Raw genomic sequence first — 27,453 nt, 5'->3', positions numbered from 1 at the left:
GAGATAACAAGTGACAGAAAGTAAAAAGAAGTATTCTTGGAATAAATGCCATTTATCAGAAATATCTATTTAGCCTGTTTTGAGTCCTTTAACAGTAATGTACACTGACTGTATCCCATCTTAACATTTTAGCCAACCTCATATTTTGAGTCAGTTTTCAACAAGAATCTTTTCTCTGGAATCATCCTTTTCATTATGAATCTTAATTCAGGCATCCCCTAATTTAGGAATAAGTCACATTGTAGAAGTTGGTAATTTTTTTGGAGCTTGTAATCTTTTCCCATAAATGTTATAAAGGGTGCTTAGGTTTCCAGGTTGGTTCACAACAAGAAAAAAAAGGACAAACTATAATTTGGTTGACATAATGTTAGCAAGGAATAGGAATACCCAAAAGAAGACAATTACCTGCCCTTTTCTTGGGTGAGAGAGCACAAGGTCTGTTCAAGACAAAATTCTGAGACAGGGGGATGTTAAAGACAAACTTTGATTGTATGCTTTCTGTACCTTTTCTCTTACCTCCTAATTCCTCTTTTGCCAGACTCTCAGTAGTCCCAGGCTGACTTAATAAACACAATCCTAAACACAAATCCCTACCACCACCATCACTACCAGACATAGACCTGTTCTCACACCCAAAGTTCTCCAGATATTCCACATTTATTTCCCTCTGCTTATGTTGCAAATGAAGGCTATAATTTCCATAGCAATTTATCTCAGCTAGGTGTTGGAAGGAAAGTTACCTGAATTTAAAATAATGTATTAAAAAAAAATAAAAGTCCAGACAAATTTCCCAAGTATTTTTATCTTTTAAAGAGGCTCATAAAAACAAATTAATTTTTAATTGGTGGAATCACAAGCAGTATTTAAAGAGAATAAATTCAAGCAACAGAGTGGATCAAGAAATTATACAAGCAGGTTGGTCCTGCATAGCATTTTGCTCTGGATTTGGCTTCACTAAGCTGTCTGCCTTTCAGTTTCTTCTCTTTCTCCATTTTCGAAACAGACTATCTAAAAGTTCCAAGTTTTGTTTTGTTTGTTTGTTTTCATGGCAGCTACCATGGCAGTGCAGGCTCTGGCAGGGAAAGGGAGGGACAACAGCTCTTTGAGTCAGTGTTTCTAAGTCAGGAATGACCTGTACAGTGAATGAGCTATGGCAATACAAGGAACTTTTATGAGTCTTTCCAAAAAAATATAAAAATGAAGTTCACAAACCTAGAAATTCAGATATAAAACCAGATTTATATTACACATACACACACACACGTTTACATATATGTACATATACATACACAAACACATGGATATTATAAAAGACAATTGAATAATGAACCATGACTCTGAAGGTGCTGATAAGCATTGGTAGAGGAAATTCCTTACTGCTAGCTTCCTTCACCAGTGAAATGAAGGAAGGAAAGAAGGAAGGAAGAAAGGAAAGGAAGGAAGGAAGGAAGAGAGTGAGGGAAGGGAAGGCAAAAAAGTAAGACACTCCCAGGGATGAACTTCCCCCTTACAGTACCATCTCTTCAACTTATAGCCTAAGCTTAGAGAACTGCCTATAGGAGCACTGAGAGGTTAAGTGACTGCCCAGGGTCACATGGCCAGGATTTATTACAGGTCAGATTTAAACCCAGATGTTCCTGACTCCCAGGCCAGCTTTCTTCTCACTCTATTAGGCTGCCTCTACTTTCATATCATGCAATACTACTTACCAGGTCCTCAATAAAATTAGCTTTGATTCCATTTATGTTTTTAAAGTTGATTTAGACATATTATATTTGGTATATATACAATAAATCCAATAACAGAAAGTGTTTTACAGACATGAAGAGTTAGGGAATACATATCGAGATGAATGGTTCCTAACCTGGGGTCCAAGAACTTGTTTTCTTTAAAATATTTTGATAACTATATTTCAATATAATTGGTGTCCTTTGTAATCTTATGTATTTTTTAATTCCTTTAAAAGTATTATTCTGAGAAAGGGTCTATAGCTTTTTTCAAACTGACAAAGGAGGGCCATGACACAAGAAAGGTTAACAATCTCTGTTCTAGATGGAAAAATATTTTGTCCTTCCCCAAGATCAGACAACGATTCTTGCTGACAAAGCTGGTAAAATTGTCTCAGTGAAAAGATGGGATTTCCTATACAAGAGATACACCTGTCAGGCACACATGAAGTAGATGGCAATCATAATCATAAGGAAAAAACTTTCTATTTCTGTTCTAAATACATACTCCTTAATAAGTCTTTAAATTGTATAGTATAAAAAGAGGTTTGATTGTTTTAAGTAGTCCCTAACAGAAGCAACAAAACTACAGATCTCTAGCTGTCCGTAAAGAAACCAAGTGTATGCTAATGTCTAGCTATTTGATGGAAGAAAAGACCTCAAAGGTCTTTAAATGAGAGGTCATCTCATTTAATCCTGCTACTCTTTCATGTGAGGTCACTAGAAAGATGGTATGACTTCCTAAAGGTCACACAATTAATTTCAGAGTTAAGATTATTCCCCAGGTCTGCTTCCATTAGTGTCTTTTCCACTAGCCAAAGTGACATACTGGCTACCAAGAAGACTTTGATCTGAAAATGACTATCATAGGGGTTTTATACAAAGGTAGCCCTCAAGTAAGAGGCACCTGAGAATACTAGAGCCAACTAACAACATTGCTGTAATAAACTGCAAAAAGACAGCTTCTCTAACCAGAGAAAAGCAAAGCGAAATAAATATAAGCTACCTAACAAAGGCTTTAGACACCAAGCTGCTTTGTAGCCCTTAATTCCAAAGTCAGAACTGTGTACATACCCCCAAACAGTTTTTGGTGTTAAGGGAAAATTCAGGCTGAGTTAGAGAGAAGGTTTTACCAAGCAGTAGTAACAGCCTCAAATTAGTAAGAATGAGCCAATTTGATACTAAGGGTAATATCCCTAGGTATCTGTACTGCTTCTTTAATGATTGCTCTAAAATAGTGTCATCCTTTTAAATGATGTTAGGTTGGAACTAGTAATTGCATCTCTTCAGCAGATCTAAGAACTTCTGTTTTTATAGAAAAAGCGTAACTGAATATAAAAGCAAGTTAATCTATGTTGTTGATGAATTGAAACTGGATTGTACTAGCCATTTAAACTTCAAAGCTATTGTTCATTCACCACTATTCACCTAGAGCAGGAATTATTGACCTTTATGAGTGACAAAGACCCAATTTAGCAGTCTGTTGACAACTGACCCCTTCTCAGAATGTTAAGTGCACAAAAAACAGAGGATCACAAAGAAAAGCAATTCTATTAAAATGTAATCCATAGATAGAAAGAGTAATCATATATAATCTAGCAGCACGTCTAATAACTATGATAATTTTTGAAGTAGTAATAAGCATAAACAATACTGAGTATTCTATAACAACTGGAATGTGATATAAAAATATCTGATTTCTACTGGTGAAAGTCACAGGTACTGCTACTACTACCAGAGTTTGTTGTCTACACTCAACAATTAAAAGAATTGCTAAATTTCAAGTAGACGTTAGTAAAACTAAAAAAGCAAAATTTTTTTGCATCCAAGTTCATGGTCATCCTGAAACTTTATATAGTCCAGAGTCCCCACACACCAGGTTAAGAGCCACTGACCTAAAGGTAACTATCAAAACTGTACCTGGAAGGAAATGTTGCTCTGAAATCTTGTAAACAAAAACTGTAAAGTGAGATCAAATATCAAAGAATATAAAGATTGTGGAAAGATTCACTAAAAAGGACCAATTATTTAATTCAGACAAGATAAGCTACAAAAACGCTGCCAGAGTAAGGTCATATAGTTGCTTTTTTTTTTTTTTTAATATTAGCATAGGTGTGGAGGATGAATGCTAGTCATAAAAGAATAAAAGAGTTTTTAAATGGTCCCAGAATTTACCTACAGCTAAACTAAAAATAACACTAGTATTTAAAATAATATTGGACCCAAGAAATAAAACATCTCATGTATGAGCACAATCCTTTGCTGGACCATTATATGAGGACAAAAAAAGTATATACCATTTTAAAGTCTTCAAACTGAACAATATGCTTTTCCCTCAGAGTGTTTGGGGGAAATTATACAAGGTCCGTAACTTGAAAAACTAAGAAAACGATGGGAGAATATTACATAGCAATTCCTACCATCTACCTAGAAAATAGTCATTAAGACACATGACAAAGGGGTTTACAAAGCTTCTAAATGTGAATGTAAGACATAAGTAGTATAGACTTAAGCCCCATTAGATTTTGGTTGCAATAAGTGGAAAGATGCTTTGCAAAAAAAAATTAAACTGAGAAATAATTTAAAATTATATTCTCAGAATAAGATTAGCCTCAAACAGTTAAACTATTATTCTGGCATTTTCTGGAATAAGAATTTTTTTTTCTATTTTTCTAGAGAGAAAATCTATTGCTCTCAGAATCTGTGCTCAGGAATTTTTAACATTATGGGTATCTGTCTGGCCTTCTTTGTAAAAGAAGCACTTTACAAAAGTCCTAATTTGGTTTTTGAAGACTACAGTATTTCTCAACTGTAGATTAATGACTGATATCCATATGCCAATCAAAAACAGAAGAAGAAAACAGTTTATAATTTTGGTTTTTAATATCTGTCCCTTACTGTGTTTTTTTTTTATCCTAGGCATGATAGTAGTTTTTGTGTTAAGCTTGATTCCTAACAAACTATTTTTTTTTAAACATATGTGATTACTATATTCTTTAACCAAGGGCTTTTCTTTAAGAAATTTAAAGATACTAATGCATCAAAATTATTTTAGATATGCCTTAAGTATCAAAAATCCTTAAAACTAAATTAAATTAATAACTTTTAAAGTACAAGAAGAAAGAACTTAGGTCTAAATTATACAGCAGAAAACCATGGCTTATACTGTTTCAATAGTCTTAGCTTTACTAATAATACATATTTTCAAATTACTAAAAGAAAGCATACTTCCTAAATCATGTACTAAATTTATATCTATTTGGAAAAAGAGTCCATTTTAGTAATTTCTACTGCTAAAGATTCTGTTTTTATCTAAACTTCCTACTTTACCTATTATTCAAGACAGTACCTATCACCTTTCTTCCAAAACCTCCCAATTTCTATCAATGGCATCATCTATAATCACCCATGCTTAAAACCTCATCGGTACCTCTGATTCTTCCCTTTCCCTCACCTCCCACAACCAGTTAGTTATCAAATCTTGTGCATTTGCTCCACATTATACTTTGAACCCATTCTCTCCTTTCATCATCCTAGTACATAAGTACCTTCGTTACTATACACCTGGACCCCTAGAGCAACCTCCTAACCTATCTTCTTGACTCCAGTATCATCTTCCATACCACTACCAGAGTAACATCCCTTATTCCCAAATCTGTTGTCCTTCCCCTACTCAAACCTTCAAATGTCTCCCTACAGCCAAATGAATAAAGTCAAGGACCTCCACAAACACATGCATCCCAACCACATCACATGATTCCGTGCAACACTACAGCAAACCTTTTGTCCCTCATATATATTCCATGCTTACTCTGTGTCTTTGCTCACCTTGTTTCCTATCCATCTCTACCTTAAGAAATCCTTCTAGTCTTAGCTCAAATAGCACCTTCTTCAAGAAGTATTCCCTGATTCACCCAGGTGAAAATGATCTTTTCTTCCTGTGGCTTCACATAGCACATTGTGCCTTTTTTGTTACCTTAATAATATTAAATACAATATTAATCTTCTATATTGGTTAATAGACATTTATTAAATAGTATTATATATCTGTGTATGCAACATGCTCACTGCTCCATTGTAAGCACTATGGGGGCATGTCTTAATTATCTTTGTATCTCCCCCTACAAGCCTATAAGAGTGCTCTTCATATAGAATAACCCAAGTCAGTGCAGTTTTAAGTTATTAAATCTTTAAACTGCACTAAGATTTTTGGGACACCCTATATAGTAGGTATTTAATTATTGTATGAATATTATTGCTAATGCAAAACTAATTGGAAAACATAACTCCTATCTGAGTTAATTTAAGTATGTTGTTTGTTATGATTTATACTCATTCTGAGTTATACACAATCTGATGTTTACATATATATATAAAAGGGTCATCCCCTCCCCCCACCAAAGCAAAATGGTAAAATAATTTTTCACATTTTGTTCAAGAAGGTTTATCCTCACTTTTTTTAAGCACTTAAAAAAAGGTGTCCATTCTTTTTCCAATGAAATAAAGACTCTCAACAACCTGAAGTCCTGGCACCTACATAAAGTACAATATATTTCTTTATGGCATTATATAAAATGCCCCTTCTTAATTTCTGTATATAACTAAAGAACTGTTTGTCAATTCTATAACATGGAAATAAGTAATAATCAACTCCTACAGTATGCCTCTGTTATGGGTAAGTTCCATTTTTTAAATGAATATACAAAGATGAACAAATCAGGATTGGAAAAGACAGTACCATTTCTCAGCATCACTTAATTTAAGCTTTGTTTTCTTAAAACCCTAACATTAGAAGCCAGTTACCTAAAAGAGTCTTGCTTTTCTTCTTCCTCACTCTCTAACAGAGGCAATTCTCTTCTTTAAGTGGACTATGGGCATAAATTGGAAAATCTGAGAAAAGCCAAGGAATTCTGAAGCCAAGTAATACAATGGGAAGAACACCATCTATAACAGAAAACCTAGCTCTGTTATCATTGAACCTGTGGTAGTTACTTAATCTGCATATCTGTTGTCTCAGCTATAAAACCTGAGAGATATTTACCTTACCTATTATCTTATGGAATTATGTGTCAAAATAATGGATACGAAAATCCTCTGACAAGCACAAAACACTATACAAATGTGAATTATTTCTGAGGAAAGTAATCGGAAAAAGAATTTTTTTACTGTTTTTCTGTAAGAATATTTTACCACAATGAACTTCATTTTGAACACAGTATAGGACAAATTACTTGGGCGTGGTGGTGAAAAGGTCTGGGCTAGGAAGGATATTTGTATGTCAGCTTCACGCATTGAAATGTAGACTGGACTAGGATGGTCTGGGTTCAAACCCTGTTTGGCCAGAGTTAAGACTGCCCAACATCTGTGTGATCCTGGGCAGGTCACTTGATATTTCTGAATCTCAATCCCCTGGTGACAATAATATTTTTCTATAAATCAAATGAGATAATGCAGATAAAGTATTGAGTAAACATCAAAGCCTTATAAGATATGACGGTAATTCATAATGTCCTACATAAAGTTTTCTTACATATAAACTACACTGTAATCTGGTAGAAGGAGATGCTAGCAATCTGGTGACAGGGGAATGGAAAAGATGGTCTACAACAAATCTATTCTAATCAAATAGCATGTCCTAATCATTCATCACAGATTTATTTATTAAGGTTGTCTATCTTATATGCAAGATACAGTGCTAGATTTAGATTCTAGAGCTGAAACTAAAAACACCCTTTACCCTCAAGGAGATTGCATTTTAATGGGGATACATTTACATCTATTCCTTAAAAGGAATAGATAATTTCTTCTCTCAAGTGGCATATGGAAATAAATTGGAAAATTTGAGAAAAAAAGCAACCAAACTGAGTAAGTGTAAAAAAATAAATATGATATTATAGTTTTATATTCATGGGAGTCAGGAAAGGGAAAGGTTCTAAGTAAGACACTGCATATTTAGGTATTTTTCTAATTGTGACCCTGGGCTTCTAGAGGTAGAAAGGTGGAAGTTCACATAATCTCTGAATCTCAAACCTCCCCAGACTTTCCCCCTCTCCCACTCTCTCAGCTGAAAAATCTTGCCTCAAATTTTATGTAAAAAATTTAAGTCATTCATCGTCAACTCCCTCTTCCTCATCTTCTATCACTAACGTGCCTCTTGCTTACTTTCACCTCCTTCATCTGTTTCACATGATGAGATGGCCTTACTCCTTACTGAGGCTGATCCCTCTTCTTGTTCAAACAATCCCATTCCATTGTATCTCTTCCAACATACTGCCTCCTCTGTCATCCCCACTCTTTCACTTATTTTCAATCTCTTTCTCACTACTGGCTCGTTTCCTACTGCCTACAATATGCCCATATTTCCCCTATCCTGAAAAAACCCTCACTTGATCCTTCTAACTCTATCACTCCATTTCTCTTCTGTCCTTTGTAGTTTAACTCCTTGCAAAGGAGTTAATAGAAACTACAGAATATGCCCCCACCCACTGAAACTGCTCCTCCAAAGTTACTAGTGATCTCTTAGTTGCAAAATCCAATGATCTTTTCTCAATCCTCCTTCTCTTTGACCTCTCTGCAGCCTTTGACACTGATTATCACTTTCTTCCCCTTAACATTCTCTTTTTACATTTCTTAAAGTAATGCTCAGTAATCATGTGTATTTTAAAAAATTACTTTGTTATTATGAATTAAGCTTAACACAAAAGCTCTTTTAGATGCTTAGGTAAGAAAACAGTGAAGGGAAAGATATTAAAAACCAAAATTATAAACTGTTCTGTTTTTAGATGTAGGATATCTACCTTGCTTAGTGAAGATATCAGTCATTAATCTACAATTGAGAAATACGGTAATCTTCAAAAACCAGATTATGACTTTTACAAAGGTTTTTGGGACACCACTTACTCCTGGTTCTCTTCCTACCTATCAGACCACACCTCTGTCCCCTTTGCTAGATTCTCGATCTCACACCCTCTAATAGTAGGTGTTTCTAGCGTTCTGTCCTGGGTCCTCTTCTCTTCTCCCTCTATACTATTCCACTTGGTGATCTCATCAGCTCTCATGTATTTAATCATCATCTTTATGATCTCAAATCTATGTATCCTACCCCAATCGCTCTGCTGAGCTTCAATCTCATATCTCTAACTACCTTTCAGATATCTCAAACTGGCTGTCTCAAAGACATCTTAAACTCAAAACAAACTCATTTCATGTCCAAAACAGAACTCATTATCTTTCCCCCTAAACTGCCTCCTTCCCATCATTCTCCTAATGCCTCAGGCTACCAACCTAGGAGTTGAATTCCTCCATATCCAAGTTGTTGCCAAGGCCTATTGATTTCACTTTTGCAACATTTCTCCAATATAACTCCTTCTTTCATCTAACACTGTCACCACCCTGGTACAGGCCCTCATCACCTCACACATGAATAACTGCAATAGCTTGTTGGTGGGTTTGCCTGCTCAATCCCCACTCCAATCCATCCTCCATTCAAGGCACCAAAGTGATTTTCCTAAAACACAGGTCTGATCTTGTCACCTCCCCACCCAGTAAACTCCAATGGTTTTCTATTGCCTTACAGGAACAAATACAAAGTGTTCTGTTTCACATTCAAAGCCCTATATAACCTAGCCCTCTCCGACCTCTCCAGTCTTCTTACACCTTACTCCCCAACACATAATATTCAATCCAGTGATAACAGACTCCTGCCTGTTCCATGAACAAGACACAATCTCTCTCTCTCTATTCTGGGCATTTTCTCTGGCTATTCCCCATGCCTGGAATACTCTCCCTCCTCTGCTCCAGCTACTGACTCCCTGGTTTCCTTTAAATGCCTTCCCAGACCCTACTTAATTTGAGTGATTTTCCTTTTTAAATGATTTCCTATTTATCCTGCATAAAGCTCGCTTTGTATGTACTGGTTTGCATGTTGACTCCCTCATTAGACTGTAAGCTCTTCAACAGCAGGGATTGTCTTTTGCCTCTTTTTGTATCCCCAGCACTTAGCACAGTGCCTATAGAAGGAACTTAATTTATTGAACTATTGAATTGAATTGAACTTCCTTGGAAGAGGAAACATAAGACACAACTCAACAATGATCCTTTGCAGCCCTCATAACACCTCACTTGGACTACTGCAATAGTTTAATTGATCTCCCTGCATCTGGTCTCTCTTTTCTCCAATCCAGCTCCTACACAGCTACCACAATGTTCCCTAAGGCAGGATGTCACTCACCTGCTCAAAAACTCCTGAATTGAGTTGAAAAGGGGAAACATTACAGGTCTTGCCAAATGGATTACTGAAACATAGGGTTTATCTCATAGCTCATTTTGGCAAGAATGTGAAATTTATGATGGGGAGTAATATGAAATGAGGCTAGAAAGGTAGGCCAGAGTTAGACTGAAATGGGGCTTAAATAAGAGGCTGGGGAGTTTGTATTTTATCAAAGGCAATGGGTGGCCACTAGAAGGTCTTGAGCAGGAGAATAACATGGTCAAGCCTGTGCCTTAGGAAAATGATTTTGCTAGCCATGTGGAGAATGAATTAGAGGGGCCAAAAGAGAGAAGGATCTTGCTTGTTCAAAGAGCCAGAGGTCAGCATTACTTCCCCATACCAATGGCCAGAGTAGCCTAAAATGAAAAAGACTTTAAGTATAAATTGATCTTAGAAAAATAAAGGGTGTAGGAGAAGGGAGCACTCTAAACCTATAGCTAAGAGCCATAAAAGGGGATTGTAAGGGGCTAAAATACAACCTTGCCAAGCCAACCAACTCCCTATAAAGCTAGAACTGTTTTAACATTCAGGTTATACAGAAGGAGGCTAGCAAACATTGTGGACAAGACCTGGCAGAAGAGGATCAGTCAATAAAAAAGACAAAATTAAGAATGAGTGAGGCTTAAGTTCTCTGTAGTTTACAGGCAGGACCAGAACTAATAAGACCTTTGTTACTTTTAAATTTCTTTTTGATTACTGGCCCCCTTCTTTTTTCTGTAGCACTTTGTAGAAAACTTAAAAACATTTCAAGGAAAGACTGTATGCCTTTTATAAGGAAACATAGCAAGGCAAGTAAAGGTCTGTGTTATTTCCCACATGCAAGGTAGTCTGGTGGGAAACCAGTTCTTAAAGAGGGTTACAAGCAATAAGATACTAGTAGGGAACACTAGGCAGCCAAGAGCTGAGGCTTACTGGTGGGGAAGTGGGGGAGGGGTTAATTGGACCTGGAATCACTGAACCTATGCAGTAGATAGTAAGTGGTACTGTTTGGTTAGAGCACACAGGATACATGAAGGGAAAGTATTACATAAGGTTAGAAAGATACTGTAGCACCACTGCAGAGGGTTTGAATGCCAAATAAGAGATCAGAACTTTCTTCAGTAGGCAACAGGGAACCCTACAGGTTTGAGGCACAGGAATTACATGAATTAGATACATCTATAAGAAAGGTTAGTTCATCACATAAAGGAAAATAGATTGAAAGGGTAAGAGAAACAATATTCACCAAAGACATGTTAGAAAGCTATTTCAATAGTCCAAGAGGGCAGTAAGGTCTGTACTAGAGTGACAACAATGGGAACAGAGAACAGTGAACTGTTTCTGTACCTTTTGATAGGCTAGCTCTCTTTTCTCATTCCTTTCTCCTCACTATATTAGTTCAGTGTGGATGACTTCTGAATATCTTCATCTCCTTGAGGTCAGGCACTTCTGTATTTTTTCCATCTTGGCATTCCCATCACCTAGCCTAGCAAAGACACTTGAACTTGGTAGATCTGTTGACTCAAGCTCTAGCCTCCTATCTCCCAAATGTATATTGGATTTTTCTATTTGGAGTTAGTATTACAACCACAAACTCAAAAACTTGTTATCCGTGATTTATCCCTATCCTTCAAACTCCTCTATCTAGTCAATTGCTAAATCCTGTTGATTTTTTCCTTCAAAATTTATTTTTACTTTTTCTACTCTTATTCCTACTCCTACAACAGATTCAAGAGCTCATCACTTTACACATACTACAAAACCTTCCTAACTAGTCTGTCTGTCCCCTATCCAGCCTGCATTTTGCCATCAGATTTATCTTCCTAAAACACCATCTTCATCATATCATTCATTACCCTACTCAAAAACCTTAACGGGTTCTTATCCCTAATAGGTCAAGTTTAAAATAGTCATTCAGATCCTTTATAATTTGGCCTGCCCCTTACCCACCCAAGTTTCCTTATTACTTAGCAAGAGAGAATGTGGCCCAGCCACTTTCCTAATACTTACCTCTGAATATGCTTCAGTCTTTTCTGAATCTCTTCTCACTGTTCCTATCACTGCCCTGAAAAGTTCACCACAACATATCTTATATATCCAAATCAACCTAGTCTTCAAAACTCAAGTTCAGGTTCTGACTCCTTCATGTCACCTTCCCAAATTCTTGGCTGAGCTTCCATAATCATTTCAGCAACAAGACTATAAGCTCCCTGGGAGTAGAAACTGTGAATTTAGCTGCTTTTCCATAATCTCTCCCAAGTCTCTACAACTAATGACATGGTAAACAAAAAAGATTTAAAGATGGAAGGGACCTCAGCAATTATCTAGTCCAACTAATTCTCCTCTTACAAAGGAGAGCACTGTGCAAACCTTAAAGTTCTCTCTAATTTTGAGGGGTTTTTTTTTGTTTTTTAATGCTGGATTTGGAGTCAGAAGACCTGGATTCAAATAAGATTCAGTTTCCTCATCTATGAAATGGGGATAATACTATCTACCTCATAGGATTCTTGTGAGGATCAAATGAGAATGTATATAAAGTACTCCATAACCTTTAAAACATTATATAAATGCAGCTATGTTATTATTACTACAGAGGAAGCTAAGGCTCAAGAAAGGTTCAATAACTTGCTCAGTGTTCCACTGTCATAATCAGAACCAAGAACTTCTGATTCCAAATCCAGAACTCTTTGTACTATATCACTCTCTTTTTAGGGGTGACACTCGACATTTTAATAATCAAATATTAACTGATCACTTTATATGTGCAAGATGCTGCCCTAACTGCTGTGGGTGAAAATAAGGTCACACAAAGTCACAGTCCTGTCCTCTGGAAGTTCACAGCCTAGTTGGGAAGATAAGACATGTACAGATGACAAAATAACTACAATACAAAAAAGTATATTTTATATAAATGCCAAATGAGTCACAGACAATACTTGAGGAATGCAGAAGAAAAGACCATTTTGACTAGATAATCAGGAAAGGTGTTGTGGAGGAGGTAGGATCTGAGTTACCATTTGAACAACAAATAAAGAGTTTTAACAAGTGGAGAGAGGAGAAGATAGGGCAACCCAATTGGAGGGGTGGGGGAAGAATGATACAAGCAAAAACAAGAAGGTAGGAAACATCTAAACTAAATAGACCGTCTAAAGACAGTCTATTTGGTTGCACATGTTTTGTGTAGGAAGTGGTTGGGGCCAGAATGTAATAGGTCTTCTTTTAGAGTTAGATAGAGCAGGGATAGATACTTAACAGTCATCCTTCCACAATAATGACCTTCAAATGGCTAAGAAAAGTTGGCTTAATGATATTTTAAATAAAGTCACATTAGGCAAAGTCATTTAAACTCATGAATTCAGACACTACTGAAGTGATCATTGAGCCCTTACACAAATAGTAGTAATTTCTTTCCAAATGCAGAAAGATGACTTTCTTTTTTTTGACTAATTTAAACTAAATTGGGAGATCTTTTGAAAATAGGAAAGGGGTTGGTGGGAGAGAGTAGAAGAAAGCTCACTTTTCTTTTCCAACAGAACCTGTACGCAGAACTCACCATATCTCCTGATAGTTTAAGTTTCTCTTTGTGGCCCAGGTGAAATAACCACTAATTTTTGCTTTAAAAAAATTTCTACATGCCATAAGTATAATCAAATTTTTAAAAGATAAGTATGTGATTTTGCTGTAGAATACACTGAAAAAAAGGTTATGTAAAAAATGTGATGTCTCCTGTGAAAAGATTTAGAAAACGTAGAGGATTGTAAATGCAATACAAGTCACCAGCAGGACTCAGCTGCATTAAGGAAGTACATTATCTAGTATAGGAGAGTATTGTGATAGTACAGTAGTCAGTCCTCTACTGAAAATGGATCTGAAGTATTGTGGTCATTTCTAAATACTTTGTTTTAACAAGTTATTTGATAAAGCGGAGACCTTCAGGAGAACAGTGACCTGAAGGATGATCTGAAGGATGATGAGGATCCTCAAAACCATGCTTTTTGTTGTTCAGTCATTTCAGTCATGTCCAACTCTCTGTGATCCCATTTGGGGTTTTCCTGGCAAAGATACTAGAGAACTTGCTACTCCCTTCTCCAGCTCATTTTACTGATGAGGAAACTGAGGCAAACAGGGTGAAGTGACTTGCCTAGGGTCACACAAATCTGAGGCCACATTTGAATTCAGGCCTTCCTGACTCCAGGTCTGGCATAACATCCATTGTGCCACCTAGCTGTCCAAAACCATGCTATCTATAGGAAATTAAATTAAAGAAAGAGAAAATGTTTAGCCTGAAGAGAAGGGCTTTAGGTGGGAGTGAAACCAAAATATTTTTATTTGGGCATCTAATGAACTGTCAAGTGCTGGACAAAATGGGGAGCAATGAATAGAAGCTACTGAGTGGTAGACCTTGGCTTCACGTAATGAAAGATTTCCTAAGCACTGGACCAATCCCAAAGTGGAAAGTTCTGACTGGAGGAGGTCATAGGCTACCACTAAAAGTGTTCAAGTGAACATGCAGGACTTTGTGGCAAATCATCCTTGATTCTTCACTTCTCCCTCTCACACCCATACCCCATCAGTTGCCAATTCTCATCAATTCTATCTCCATAATATCTTCTTCTTCTCTTCAATCTCATGGCCATGACTAATTTCAGGCCATTATCATTTCTCTATTTCAATACCTTCCTAATTTGTCTCCCTGCTTCAAGTCTCTCTCCTCTCTAACCCAACCTCCACACAACTACCAAAATAATATTCCTAAAACACAGGTCTGACCACGTCACTCCCCTGCTCAAAAAGCTCCAGTGACTCCCTGCAGCTTCTAGGATTAAAAAGTCCTCTGTTTAGCATCCAAAGTCCTTCATACTCTGGTTTCTGTCTCTTTCCAGACTTATCAGTCCTCTCTTCCCTCACTCTACAGCCCAGTCAACCAGGTCTATGTGCTGTTCCTCACCCATGACAGGTGAGCATCCCAGGTCCAGATTTTCTGCTTTTGTACCAGCCAACCCCAGGTGTCAAATGTGCCTCCTCCTCACTTTCACCTCTTAGAAACCTCGGATTCTTTCAAACCTCAGTTCAAGAGCTACTTCTTAAATGAGGTCTTTTTTCATCCCCTCAACTGTTAGTGCCTCCTTTCAGCCCTGAAATTACCTTGTGTGTGAGAATGTACACAGTCTTCCCTTTCCTGCCTCCTTCTCTCCTAAGATCTTTTAGAATTGTAACTTTCATTTTTCTTGGTTTTCATTTTCATTTTTCACAGTCTTTGAATCCTCAGCACCTACCATAGCGGCTATCACATAGTAAACACTTAATGAGTATTTCTTGTTAATTCCAGAAGGTCATTAAGGTCTCTTCAAACTCTGAAATTCTGTAATTAGTCATAATTGTTATCCTTTTAATAGAGTTAACAAAAATATCCACATATAACCTCTTGATTTAGAGATGATTTACTAATTAACTTTGACAAATAATATTTTAATGTAAATGTAATTTTTTTTTTTACTAGATCTATGATTTCATTGGCATTCCTCTACCAATGCAGAATAGCACCTGCTGCTGCAACTTAGGTTAAGTGACTTGCCCAGGTCAATGAAGACAGTACAATGAAGCAGAACCTGAAACCAGGTCTCTCAGACTCAAAGGTCAGCTAAGCTACACTTGTTTTAAATAGTATACACCTTCTAAAAATAAAAATCCATGGTGTTTAAATTGTTAAAAATTTGCATTAAGGTTATATCACAAAAGAATTTAAGCTCCTTGAGGACAGGAATTGCTTCATCTTTGTCCAATGCACCTAACAGAGTCTGGCAATAAACAAAAGTTCAATAAATGCATGTTGACTTGAAGAATGCACTCAAGAAAGTTTCAGTCTTAACTCTCCATTTAAATACATCTACCAAAAACAACACTCTAAACTTTGCCATTAAAGAGATCATTTCAAGAAGAAAGCTCACATCTCTAGACCTATCACAATTGCCAGTAGATGGGGCTTTTCAAAAATCAAATAAAATAGTAGAAGTTTGGCAATGCTTCAAAGCAGTTACTCCAGAATGGGAGGCTTGTGCCTGTCACTAATGGGGGGTGAGGGTGGAGAACGGGGCTTCAAGTATTATTCTCTTACCTCTCCCCCAATCTATCGAATTCTAAAGACACTTCAAAATTTTTTTTTTAAGTAACAAGCCTAGTAATACAGAAATTATTCAAAATATTCAAGGAGATTGTGGGGAAAGAAGGCAGTGTAACAAAAAGACAAAGGAAACAAAATCCTAGCTATCGGAAAGGCTGTATGTCACATTCAGCAAGTCTAGGGCAGAAGGCAGTGTGTTATTTGCAATTTCCTGCACGACTCGTAAAGCACTGTGATTACAAAAGTAGGTCACATCAATACCCTCCCCCTCCTGAGGCAACAGCTGATACATGAGGAAAAGTTATACTTCAGCAAGAGCTCCAGGGAAGACTTAGCTATAATAAATATAGCCGCCCAAAGAAGCGGAGGGAGAGACCCTGAAAAATCCACCTACGTCAGGGATAAATTGGGGGGAGGGGAAGGTGGGGATGACATGTTTCATGTCACCAGCGTTATACAATGAATCTATCCCTGGAGAGCTTAGCTGCTAAAAGTTACACACTACACCTTTTTTTTTTTTTTTAAACAAAGGTAGGTCTACAGCAGCCTGTTTTAAATGGAAGAAAATCTTGGTCAAACCCTGAGCTTTTTCATCTTTTCACCTGCTTCTTACGACGCTCTGGGTAACCTTTGGGTCCCACCCCGGTGGCCTGAAGGTAGCGTGGGAAAGAAGGAGGGGCTCTGGCTCACTCTCTCTCTCACACACTCACAAAGACACTGATACATACACTCTTCTCACTCACACACTTACCCAGATCCAAAGCCTGGTCGTATTTGTGCAAGGCTGCGTCCAGCTCGTGTTGGTGCCGCAAACTCTCCGCCTGGCTGGCTAGCCTCCGCACCCGGCTCTCTGTCTGAAAACATTTCTCGAGCAGGTTGCCCAGTACCACGTTGACTCGAGAGGGGCAGCTGTCCCTTCGACTGGGCGGGGACTTGGCGGCTGGGCAGCAGGGGCCGGCGGGAAGCCCGGGGTCCGTCTCGGTGCAGCGCTTGCACAGAGTGTGTCCGCAATGCAGGGTCACTGGGTCGCAGAGCAGGAGCCGGCACCGCGGGCAGCAGAACAAGCCCCAGGCAGCGCCGAGGCTGGAGGACGAGGCGGAGGCGGCGGCAGAGAGTGGGCCGGCGGCCGTAGCCGGCTCATCCCCGGCGCTGGACTCGCCGCCGCCGGCGGGGGCTGGCTCCCAGGGGGGCAGGCGCAGCTCCTCGCGGATGGCCAGGGCGCAGCTCTCCACGAGCTCCTTCAGCTCCTCCGGCCGCAGGCTGCCCAAGCGGGCGGCCACGCTGTACGAGTCCAGCGCCTCGGCGGCGCGGCCGGCCCGGGCCAGCGCGTCCCCTCGCCGCAGGCAGAGGCTGCGCTCAGGCTGGGGCAGCTCGGCCAGCTGCGAGCCGTAGATCTCGGCCGCCAGCTCGTAGTTGCCGCCGCGGAAGGCCTCTTCCGCCACCGCCAGCAGCTCGGGACACGGGGCCCCGGAGGCCGGGCCCGGCGGCGGCGAGACCGGCTCGGTCCGGCCCGGCTTGGTGCCCATCCCCGCGGGGCAGAGGCGCCCCTCACGCCATAGCCGCGCGCACTGGGAAGACTCGGAGAAGGGTGGGGATGGGGTGGGGGGAGGGAGAAAAGAAAGGAAGGAGCGGAGCAAGGAGGGAGGACGAGGATGGAGGGAGGGAGGAGGACGGGAAGATGCTCCACTCCCCCGTTCCCGGGCGGCGGCAGCAGCGGCGGCGGGGCTACCAGCGAGGAGAGGAGCTGCTGCCGCCGCCGCCGCCGCCGCCGCCAGTTAGGGGTCCCGGCGGCAGCGCGGCGCCCCGAGCTGTGGCAACGACAGCCGGCGGCGCTCGCAGCGGCTGGGCCCGGCCATCAGAGCGGGGAGGGCGGCGGGGCTCCCCGGCGGGGCTGCATCGCCCACCCGGCCCAGAAGAGTGGGACAGGGGAGAGATGGAGAAGGGTTGGGTCGGGGAGTGAGAGAGCTCCCCCTTCCCCGGAGACCCTCTAACTTCGGGCGGCGGGCGCACTCCCCAAGCCCCGGGAATGCCTGGGGTGTGTGCGGGCTGGGCTGGGCTGGGCTGGGCGAGCAGAGCAGAGCCGAGCGCCCTCGCCGACACGCACGCACCCTCGTTCTGCCGCCGCTCCGACTCCCGCTCGCCAGCCGCCGCCGGAGACCCCACCCCCACCTCGCGCGCGCGGAGCCCCCTTCCCCCACCCCGAAGCCGGGGCAAGCCGCGCTGCGCGAGCGGGGGCGCGCGGACCGACTGACGCGCGGGCCGGCGGGCGCAGCACACTCACACACACTCACACCCAGTCCCCTCAACACGCAGGCGCGTCGCTGCCCCAGCCAGGCGGGGATGCCGGAGGAGTCCCCACAGCCTCCCGCCGCTCTCCCCGAGGGGTCAAGCTGGGGCCAATGCCAAGCTTGCTTTCTACCCCCACTTAGAGCGTTCCCCCTTTTCTAACTCCTCTTCCTCCTCTCCCGACCGGGAGCCCCGCCTCCCAAGCGCCAGGTAACCCCAAACACACCCTCCCACCCACTCCCACCAAGCTCTACCCCCCCCTCCCCCGCGCCACAGGCTCTGGCACGGAGCTCGGGAGCCACGTGAGACCGAAGGCGGCGGCGGTTATTGGCGCGCGCCACTCTTCCCCCCCTCCTCCTCCCCTCCCCGACCGGCTTATGTAATCAGAGTCAGTTGTGTAACTGTGGCGACCCTCCCCCCCCTCGGCGTCTCCGCCAACTCCTTTCCATTCTCCTCCCGGCCGGCGGCCCTGGCAGCGGCCCCCAGCCGCCGCCGCCGCAGGAGTCAATTGAGCAATGCGTGGATCGGGGAGCGTGGGCTTCACTACCCCCCACCACACCCCCACACCCACGGTGTCCCCAGGCTGCTGCTTCCCCGGGCTCGTCCCTCTCGGGTCCGGTCCCCGCGGCCGCCCGGCCCGGGCTGTGGGGCAGGGCGGGGCCGGGGCGCCCCCCGAGTCCCCTCCGCGCGTGGGGCCGGCCACAGCCCGGCAGGTGGCGGGGTGCTCGCCCTGGCCGCAGCCGCTCACCTCGCGGAAGTTGGCTGCACACCTTTTTGGTGTGCAACCTTTCCCACGGCGCGCGTGTACGTGTACACACACACACACACACGCTTTCTCATCTCCTTTACACGCACGCGCGCGCTCAATACTTTTCTCCCCCAAATCGAAGCAAACCGGGTCAGCAGCACGAAGTCAGGGAGAAGAGAGAAAGGTGCTCAGGGCACGAATTGCATTTCGCCTTTCGTCGTTAAGGCTTCTGGCTAGAGGGGAAGTCAGAACAATGGGCAGAAGTTACAGGACAGCTGGACCATCCGCAACCCAGGTTCAACCATCGTGTACACCCACACGTATATGCATACATACACATGCATATACACACATATGTATTCACACGTACACGTGCAGGTTTGTATCGATGAGTGTATATGCAATACATATACCTATGTATATAATAGACATGTATACACGGATATACCTAGCTATACATGCACGTATAACAATTCTATATATGCATATACATGCATGTATATGTCTGTATACACACTAAGCAAAAAAAGGAAAATAATAAAGTGCCTGCTTTCCAGGAGCTCGAATTTCATGGAGGAGACTACAGGCGAACAACGATGTACAAATAAAAATAAGTGAAGGGGTGTGCTGAAGAGCCAGCTAGTTCTGACTGGATTGTGAGATTGTTGAATTTTCAGGGTGAGCATTACACATCAGAAATGGACAAATCAAGGCTTGAACTCATTTTGTAGACTGTCTAGACTTAAGAAAGGGAGGAAATAATAATGCAGATTAAACTTGAAGGGGTGTGTGTGTGTGTGTGTGTTTTCCAGAGAGCCTCTTGTTAAACATAGACCAGCACACACCTGAACAGACTGTCAAGGTAAGGACTAGACCTGTGATTTCAGCTGGGAGGTCCCAGTTGAAGAAGCTCCCTCTACCAATGTAAGTCATCACGATCTCTGCAATTTATAATGTCTCAGAATCAATGCTTTTTAATGCAAAAATAAAATACATGGAATTACAAAAGAAATCAATAATGCTGAAATATTGTTATTAAAAATAGTTTAGAAAACATTCTCTGATGGAAGTTAAGAACCCCTACCTTAGAAATTTGCCTGTAGCACCACCAGGTTAAATGATTGCCCACGTTTTAAGATCAGAGCTGGGATTTGAATGAAGGCCTTCAAGCAGAGCAGACAAGTTACACACTCCTATTTTTTCTTTCACTCACAAATTTTCATTTAAAAGGAGAAAAGCCAAGGTAATGACTATTCCCACAGCACCAGCAACAATTGACAACTATAATCTGTAGTCTTCTTTCAAGACAGGAAATATAAGCAGTAAAATTCCGTATTACGGAAAAAGATTTGTATGCTTTGCCTTAATAAATAGGGAAAACAAAAACATCCAAAGATAGTGACTCTCAAAGTGGAGTCCTACAGTAAGTTTAGAAGCTGCTAGATTGGTAGGAAAGAATAGAAAGGGTAGAAGTGAAAAATACAACTTGCAACAAGGGTAGGGATAGATTGGAGGAGAAAGGAAGTAAATCTTGAGAGAACCAAAATATTGTGAAGAAGTGAGAAGTACTGAAATTTCCTCATTTTAAGCAGGAAGTAGTACTATTGTATGTTAGATGAGAGAAAGAATCAAATTTTTTGCATCATAGAATCTTAAATTGAGAAGTGGACAGAACGTAGGAAGCTATCGAGTCCAACCTCCTCATTTTAACAAATGAGGGAACTGTGTGCCCAGGGTCACATAGCTAAAAAGTGTCTGAAGTAGAATTTAAGTCCAGGTGTTAACTGATTCCAAGTCCACTAGGTATCCTATTCTCTTCTCCCTTGCCCTGCAATACAATATGCATCCTGAAGTAGGGGGTTTGAATTCAGGAAACTTGTTCCCATTCTTTTTCTATAATTGGATCTTGTCTTCCGAAGGTAAAAAAAAATTTTTTTTTTTGAGCAGGGATTTGTTCTATGTTTCTGTTCAGCGCATGGTACAATATTTTGAATCTTGAAGAAATGTGATAAAACTTCAATTCATATTCTATAAACTTGGAATTTTCAGTAATTTACATATGGAGTAATTTTGCTATACCACTATGAAGAAAAGATTTTACTAACCAAATTAATAGCTTAAATAAAGTTTACCAAAAAGCAAAGATGAACAACTGATTTCAGATACCACTTGAAGTATGTTTGCATATAAAAACAAATAGGCTAATAATAATTAAGCAATACACATTAGAACCTTTCAAAGTTTTGGAGTATGCTAATTGCATGGAGTCTACTCTGTCCACCCCTGGTCCAATCATTGGTTTATGCGTGGGAGTAATAAAATACATTTTCATAAGTATCCTTCAACTGATATTGTTCCCTAGTTAAATCTAATATTCAACAAAGATAGGCATTGAGGATACTCTGTGCTGATTCACGTGAGAGAAGCTCTCTTGCTCAATTGCACGTTGTTTTTCCCGAGATGAAGCATCAGAGCTCCCTTGGAGTTCCTCCTCTTGACTGCTTCATACTTAGGTGACCAGGAAATGATGGCATGGAAAAGATTCTGAAAGTCATGAGTGATGTTAACCTATGTAAGAAGTGTGAAACTTATACAAGGTATCCCTAAGAGGTAATCAAAAGCCTTCTACCTTGTTATTGTTTCCAAAGTGTTATGAGAGAAATGTTTCTTGGTGTATGATTTCCCTGCCTGGATACATTACAATCCAGTTTTATTTCCTTCATCTTATCAGTAGCGCACTATCAGATGAAGTTCCAGACTGTAGAATACATTTTTCTGCATGAGAAACCCTTATCCTTTCATGTCACAGATTACCTTTTCTCTCTTTATGGGGCTCACCATGGAGTCTGACACACAGATCATACAGGACGTGGCATTTTTATCCACATTGGTCTTCCTTGGCAGGTAGTACACACTGACAGTTGGACAGAACCACCTCTGGCTGGTGGCATCCAACTTAGTACTTGCCAGACTTTAGGTCAGAGGGTTGTTGTTAGTCCTGAAATCAAGATCCATATATACAGTCTCAAAACTAATCAATAACAGCCTACTTTAGGCCAAGTATTATATTTTGTGCATGAGATAATAGGTCTCTCTGTGACTGGAAGATACAATAGATTTCTGGTATCCATAGTACTGCTATAAATTACCCCCAGGACACCTAGATAGTATCAGTATATTATCAATTTATGCTGTATATCTCTTTTTAAAATTTTATTTATTTTTTTTAGTTTTCAACATTCACTTCCATAAGATGTTGAGTTCTAAATTTTCTCCTCCTCTCTCCCCTCACCTCTCCCCATGACTGCATGCAATCTGATATAGGCTCTACATATACATTCATATTAAACATATTTTCACATTAGTCATGTTGTAAAGAAGGATTAGAACCGGGGCAGCTAGGTGGTGCAGTGGATAGAGCACTGGCCCTGAAGTCAGGAGGACATGAGTTCAAATCTGGCGTCAGACCAAACACTTGACACTTACTAGCTGTGAGCTGTGAGGCCCTGGGCAAGTCACTTAACCCCAATTGCCTAAAAAAAAAAAAAAAAGAAAGAATAAGAAGGATTAGAACCAATGGGAGAAACCACAAGAAAGAAGAAACAAAAAAAAAAGAGTAGATACTATGCTTCAATCTGCATTCAGACTCCATAGTTCTTTTTCTGAATGTGGATAGCATTTTCCATCATGAGCCTTTTGGAGTTGTCTTAGATCATTGCACTGCTGAGAAAAGCTAAGTCTATCAAAATTAGTCATCACACAATGTTCCTGTTACTTCGTACCATGTTCTCCTGGTTCTGCTTATTTCACTCAGCATCATTTCATGTAAGTCTTTCCAGGTTTTTCTGAAGTCTGCCTGCTCCTCTTTTCTTAGGGAACAACAGTATTCCATTAAGTGTGAGTCCTTTTCCCTTTTTTATGATCTCTTTGGGATACAGACCTAGAAGTGATATTGCTGGGTCAAAGGCTATGCACAGTTTTAAAGCCCTTTGGGTATAGTTCCAAGTTGCTCTCCAGAATGGTTAGATCAGTTCACAACTCCACCAACAATGGATTAGGTTCCAATTTTCCCACATCTTCTCCAATATTTATCATTTTCCTGTTTTGTCATGTTAGTTAATCTGATAGATGTGATATGATACCTCAGAGTTGTTTTGATTTGCATTTCTCTAATCAATAGTGATTTTCAGCATTTTTTTCATATGACTATAGATAGCTTTAGTTTCTTCATCTGAAAACTGCCTGTTCATATCCTTTGACCATTTATCAACTAGGGAATGACTTATATTCTTATAAATTTGACTCAGTTTCTATGTATTTTAGAAATAAGGCCTCTATCAGAGACACTGGCTGTAAAAATTGTTTCCCAGCTTTCTGCTTCCCTTCTAATCTTGGCTGCATTGGCTTTGTGCAAAAAACTTTTTAATTTAATGTAATCAAAATTATCCATTTTGAATTTCATAATGTTCTCTGTCTCTTATTTGGTCATAGATTCTTCCCTTCTCCATAGATGTGGCAGGTAAACTATTCTTTGCTCTCCTAGTTTGCTTATAGTATCAGCCTTTATATCTAAATTGTGTACCCATTTTGACTTTATCTTGATATATGGTATAAGATGTTGGCCTAGTTTCTGCCATACCATTTTCCAGTTTTCCCTGTAGTTTTTGTTAAGTAGTGAGTTCTTCTGCTCAAAGCTGGAGTCTTTGGATTTATCAAACAGTAGATTACCATAGTCATTGACTACTGTGTCTTGCATACATAACCTATTCCATTGATTCACCACTTTATTTCTTAGCCAGTACCAAGTAGTTTTGATGATTACTGCTTTATAATATCATTTAAGATCTGGTATGGTTTTAGGCCACTTTCTCTTGCATTTTTTTCTCATTAATTTCCTTGATATTCTAGACCTTTCATTCTTCCAGATAAATTTTGTTATTACTTTTTTCTAGCTCTATAAAATAATTTTTGGAAGTTTGGTATGGCACTGAATAAGTAAATTAATTTAGGTAGAATTGTCATTTTTATTATATTAGCTCAGCCTATTCGTGAGCAACTGATATTTTCCCAATTATTTATATCTGACTTCATTTGTGTGAAAAGTGTTTTGTAATTGTGTTAATTCCATTATATCTCTTCGTACATATTTGTTTGCATGTTGTCTCCTCTCTTAGACTGTGAGCTTCCTAAAAGCAGGGACTATTTTTTTTTTGCCTTTATTGTATCCTCAGCACTTGGCTCAGTGCCTGTCACATAGTAGACATTTAATAAATGTTTGTTGACTTGATTTGACTATATAAAACAAAAAGACAAAGGACTTACTTGGAACAACAAAAGTTAACAGTGCTGCATGTGTAAGGCAATTAACCAAGTCCTTAAAAGCCAAGTCTCATTTCTTATCCCAGTGATTTTCAAAAGCTGCCAGCAATCCAATCAAGATTGTACTCTTCAGTTCTTATGCTACTTGTTTCTCTCAACCATATATATATTGATTGAGAGGTTTTGCAATGGTGACATTTTGTTGTTGATGTTGTTTAGTCATTTTAGTTGTGTTGGACTCTTTTTAACCCCATTTGCAGTTTTCTTTGCAAAGATTCTAGAGTGGTTTGCCATTTCCTTCTCCAGTTCATTTACAGATGAGGAAACTGAGGCAACCAGGGTTAAATAACCTGCCCAGGGTCACACAGCTAGGAAGTATCTGAGGTCAAATTTGAACTCAGGAACTTGAGTCTTCCTGACACCAGGCCCAGCATTCTATCCACTGCACCACCTGACTGCCCTTCTGGTAGTATAGACATTTATAAATCTCTAGAAGTAACAGACAAACCCTAGAAACGATTTCAGCTCCTAATAATGCTTTGTACATGACCAGGTGATGAGCATTTCTATCTTCTCAGGATCAGCATTCACTCTCTGCCAAGATACAATGTGACATATATTTGACAGAAGTTCAGTAAAACTGGCACTTGTCAATTGATTATTTTAAACTAGCATCCTCCAGCTCATCTACTGTCTTGAGGTGTTTTTCTTCATATTCTTCCAATGTTTTCTGCCCTAACAATGAGGTCATCTCAATAAATCTGAAATTTTAAATAGTTCAAGTCACTCAAAATCATTTCCATGAACTAATGAAAAGAGACAGGGACCACAGAAATTCCTTGGAACATTTACTCAGATTGGTAGACTCCCACTGGACAGATGAAGGCCATCTTTTCCCTTATTTTTCTCTACCACTGGAATTTGATAATATCCACTGCGTATAACAGTGAAACCAATTTAGTTCTCAACAGATAATCTACGTCACACTGCACTCATGATACTGTGCATTGATCCAAATTTGTTCTTTTGTTTAGGGTTCAGTGGCTCAAATATATCAAACTCCTCCTAGTTACTTTCCATTCTACCAGTATGGGAGAGCCATGGAGTAAATGAGACGACTTAGTAATGCCCCTGACTAACAGGTCTTTCAAATGTTGCCTGAGGTTCTCCATCTTTGAGATCTTCTATGAGATCTTCTGAAAAAAGGTAAGAAAGAGCAATGGAGTTAGATAATGTGGATCATGTGGATCATGTGTTACCCCTCTGTGAACTCTCTACATGCAGGGTAAACATCTTGGTTCTTATGCTTTGTTCCCCCTTAGTCTTACCACTACTCAGGCAACATCGTCTCTAAAGAAATACTTTTCTGGATCCTCCTCTGGGGTGTATGGTTGGTTCATGGTTGGTTCACCATGTCCATGGGGATGCCACATTTTTATAATCTTCTGTGATCTCTGCTAAGACTGTCTTTTGTCCTACTAGAAGCTTCTGTACAGGATGCATGTATGATCATAGTATACAGGTATTTGAGTTCAGTCCCAAATCACTTGTAGTTTTCAGGTAATGTTCTGTATAAGCTAGAGTTAATTCCAGTTGACATAGAAATGTTGACTGTCTGTCTTCTTGTTGACAACCACAATTTCACTGGAAAACCTCAAACATATTATGATAAAACTCTGACATGGATAGTCCTTCTTACTCAAGCCACAGAGGTTCAGCCCTCTCACAGGCTCTAAAAGTATATGCCCAAAGTTTCCTTTATAAAATGAATGGAATACATATAATTTGGGATCCAGTATGGCATCACACTTTATGTCTTCATCCTCACTGTCACTCCTACACAAAGTATTATGAATCTAGATATAAAGGACCCAAAATAGACTGTGGAGACAGTGATTAATTTCTTAGGTACCTGGGTCAGTCCTTGTCCCTGATCCCTTCTCTGTTTCTTGACAGTGAACCTTAATTTCTGGAGAACCAGTGTCCAATTTTCCTTTCCAGAAACATATGTTCATTTCATTCACACTACCTGGACTCTTCTAATGTATTCCTTTGGTACCCATTTCAAAGCAAATGGCTTTAATCTCTGAACTCAAACCTCCTTGGCCCAATGATAGAAATTACTGCACAATAGTCTGACAGACTTCAGGTTCGAATTGAACTTTTAAATCATGGTCTAATCATGTTTGGGTTAGTGTTTGTATTGAGATTTGGGTTCTTTATTGTTGTTGGTCTTTATTTTGGTCTTGATAGCCCATAGCTAAGTGGATCCCTTGGGAACTTAGGGGACCAATATTCATAGCCTCAATCTGCTCCCTTCGTCCACATGCTCTGCCTTATCAAACTGATCAGATCTAAGTAAGGGGACATGGTTTCCCCTGCTCAGGAGGCTATGGTTGCCACAGTAACATTTCATCTGGAATTCCCTTGATCTAGCATTTAGCACAGTATCAGGCACATAGTAAGCATTTTGCAAATATTTTTTCATTTCATTTCATTCATTTGTCACCTGATTAAGCCTAATGTCTTTTGTGTGTTCTACATCCATCATATTTTTTTTTATCCCTACCATTTCTCCTATTGGGAGGTAGCTATTTCCTTCTCTGTTCTCTCAGTGCCAACAAACTGACTAGCCAGTTTCCCCAAACATTGAAGCATTAACCCCAATGTGCTCCATCTTCAAGGTGCAATCAGAGTCAAAGATAAGTATCCCAATTCTCTTGTAATCCCTCACAGGTCTCTGCCTCAAGCTCCAGCAACTTCTGCATCATAGCTGTGACATGTTCCATCTAGGGCTCAAAAGCTTTTTCTTCAGGTAACCAGATACTTTTACCTGAAAGTAGCCATAATAATCTATCAACTCCACAGGCTGCATTGCTTGTTCTGAAGCATGTACCATGGCCTAACCCCAGGCCTCTTTTGGCACTGGATGCCTAGGTGAAGGGGAGGGTGTTCCACTCCCTAACAGTTTCCTTACCTCTTCCATAGTCCACTACTCCTTCTG

At 40.3% G+C, this 27,453-nt stretch overlaps 1 protein-coding gene across 1 annotated transcript in view; it reads right to left on the bottom strand.

Annotated features, from left to right (window-relative positions):
- Positions 1 to 17,819, bottom strand: part of LONRF2 (LON peptidase N-terminal domain and ring finger 2) — an 88,326-nt gene extending 70,507 nt beyond the window's left edge. Inside the window, exon 1 of the mRNA XM_027842570.1 lies at positions 16,848 to 17,819. Coding sequence (XP_027698371.1) covers positions 16,848 to 17,622 — 775 coding nt within the window. The 5' untranslated portion in view covers positions 17,623 to 17,819. The remainder of the gene's footprint in view (positions 1 to 16,847) is intronic.
- Between the last annotated feature and the right edge of the window lie 9,634 nt (positions 17,820 to 27,453).

Source organism: Vombatus ursinus, unplaced genomic scaffold (genome assembly GCF_900497805.2).
Source record: "Vombatus ursinus unplaced genomic scaffold, bare-nosed wombat genome assembly UNPS02014877.1, whole genome shotgun sequence".
Lineage (NCBI taxonomy): Eukaryota > Metazoa > Chordata > Mammalia > Diprotodontia > Vombatidae > Vombatus > Vombatus ursinus.
The sequence above is the reverse complement of the archived record's forward strand: the minus strand, read 5'-3'. Positions and strand labels throughout refer to the sequence as shown.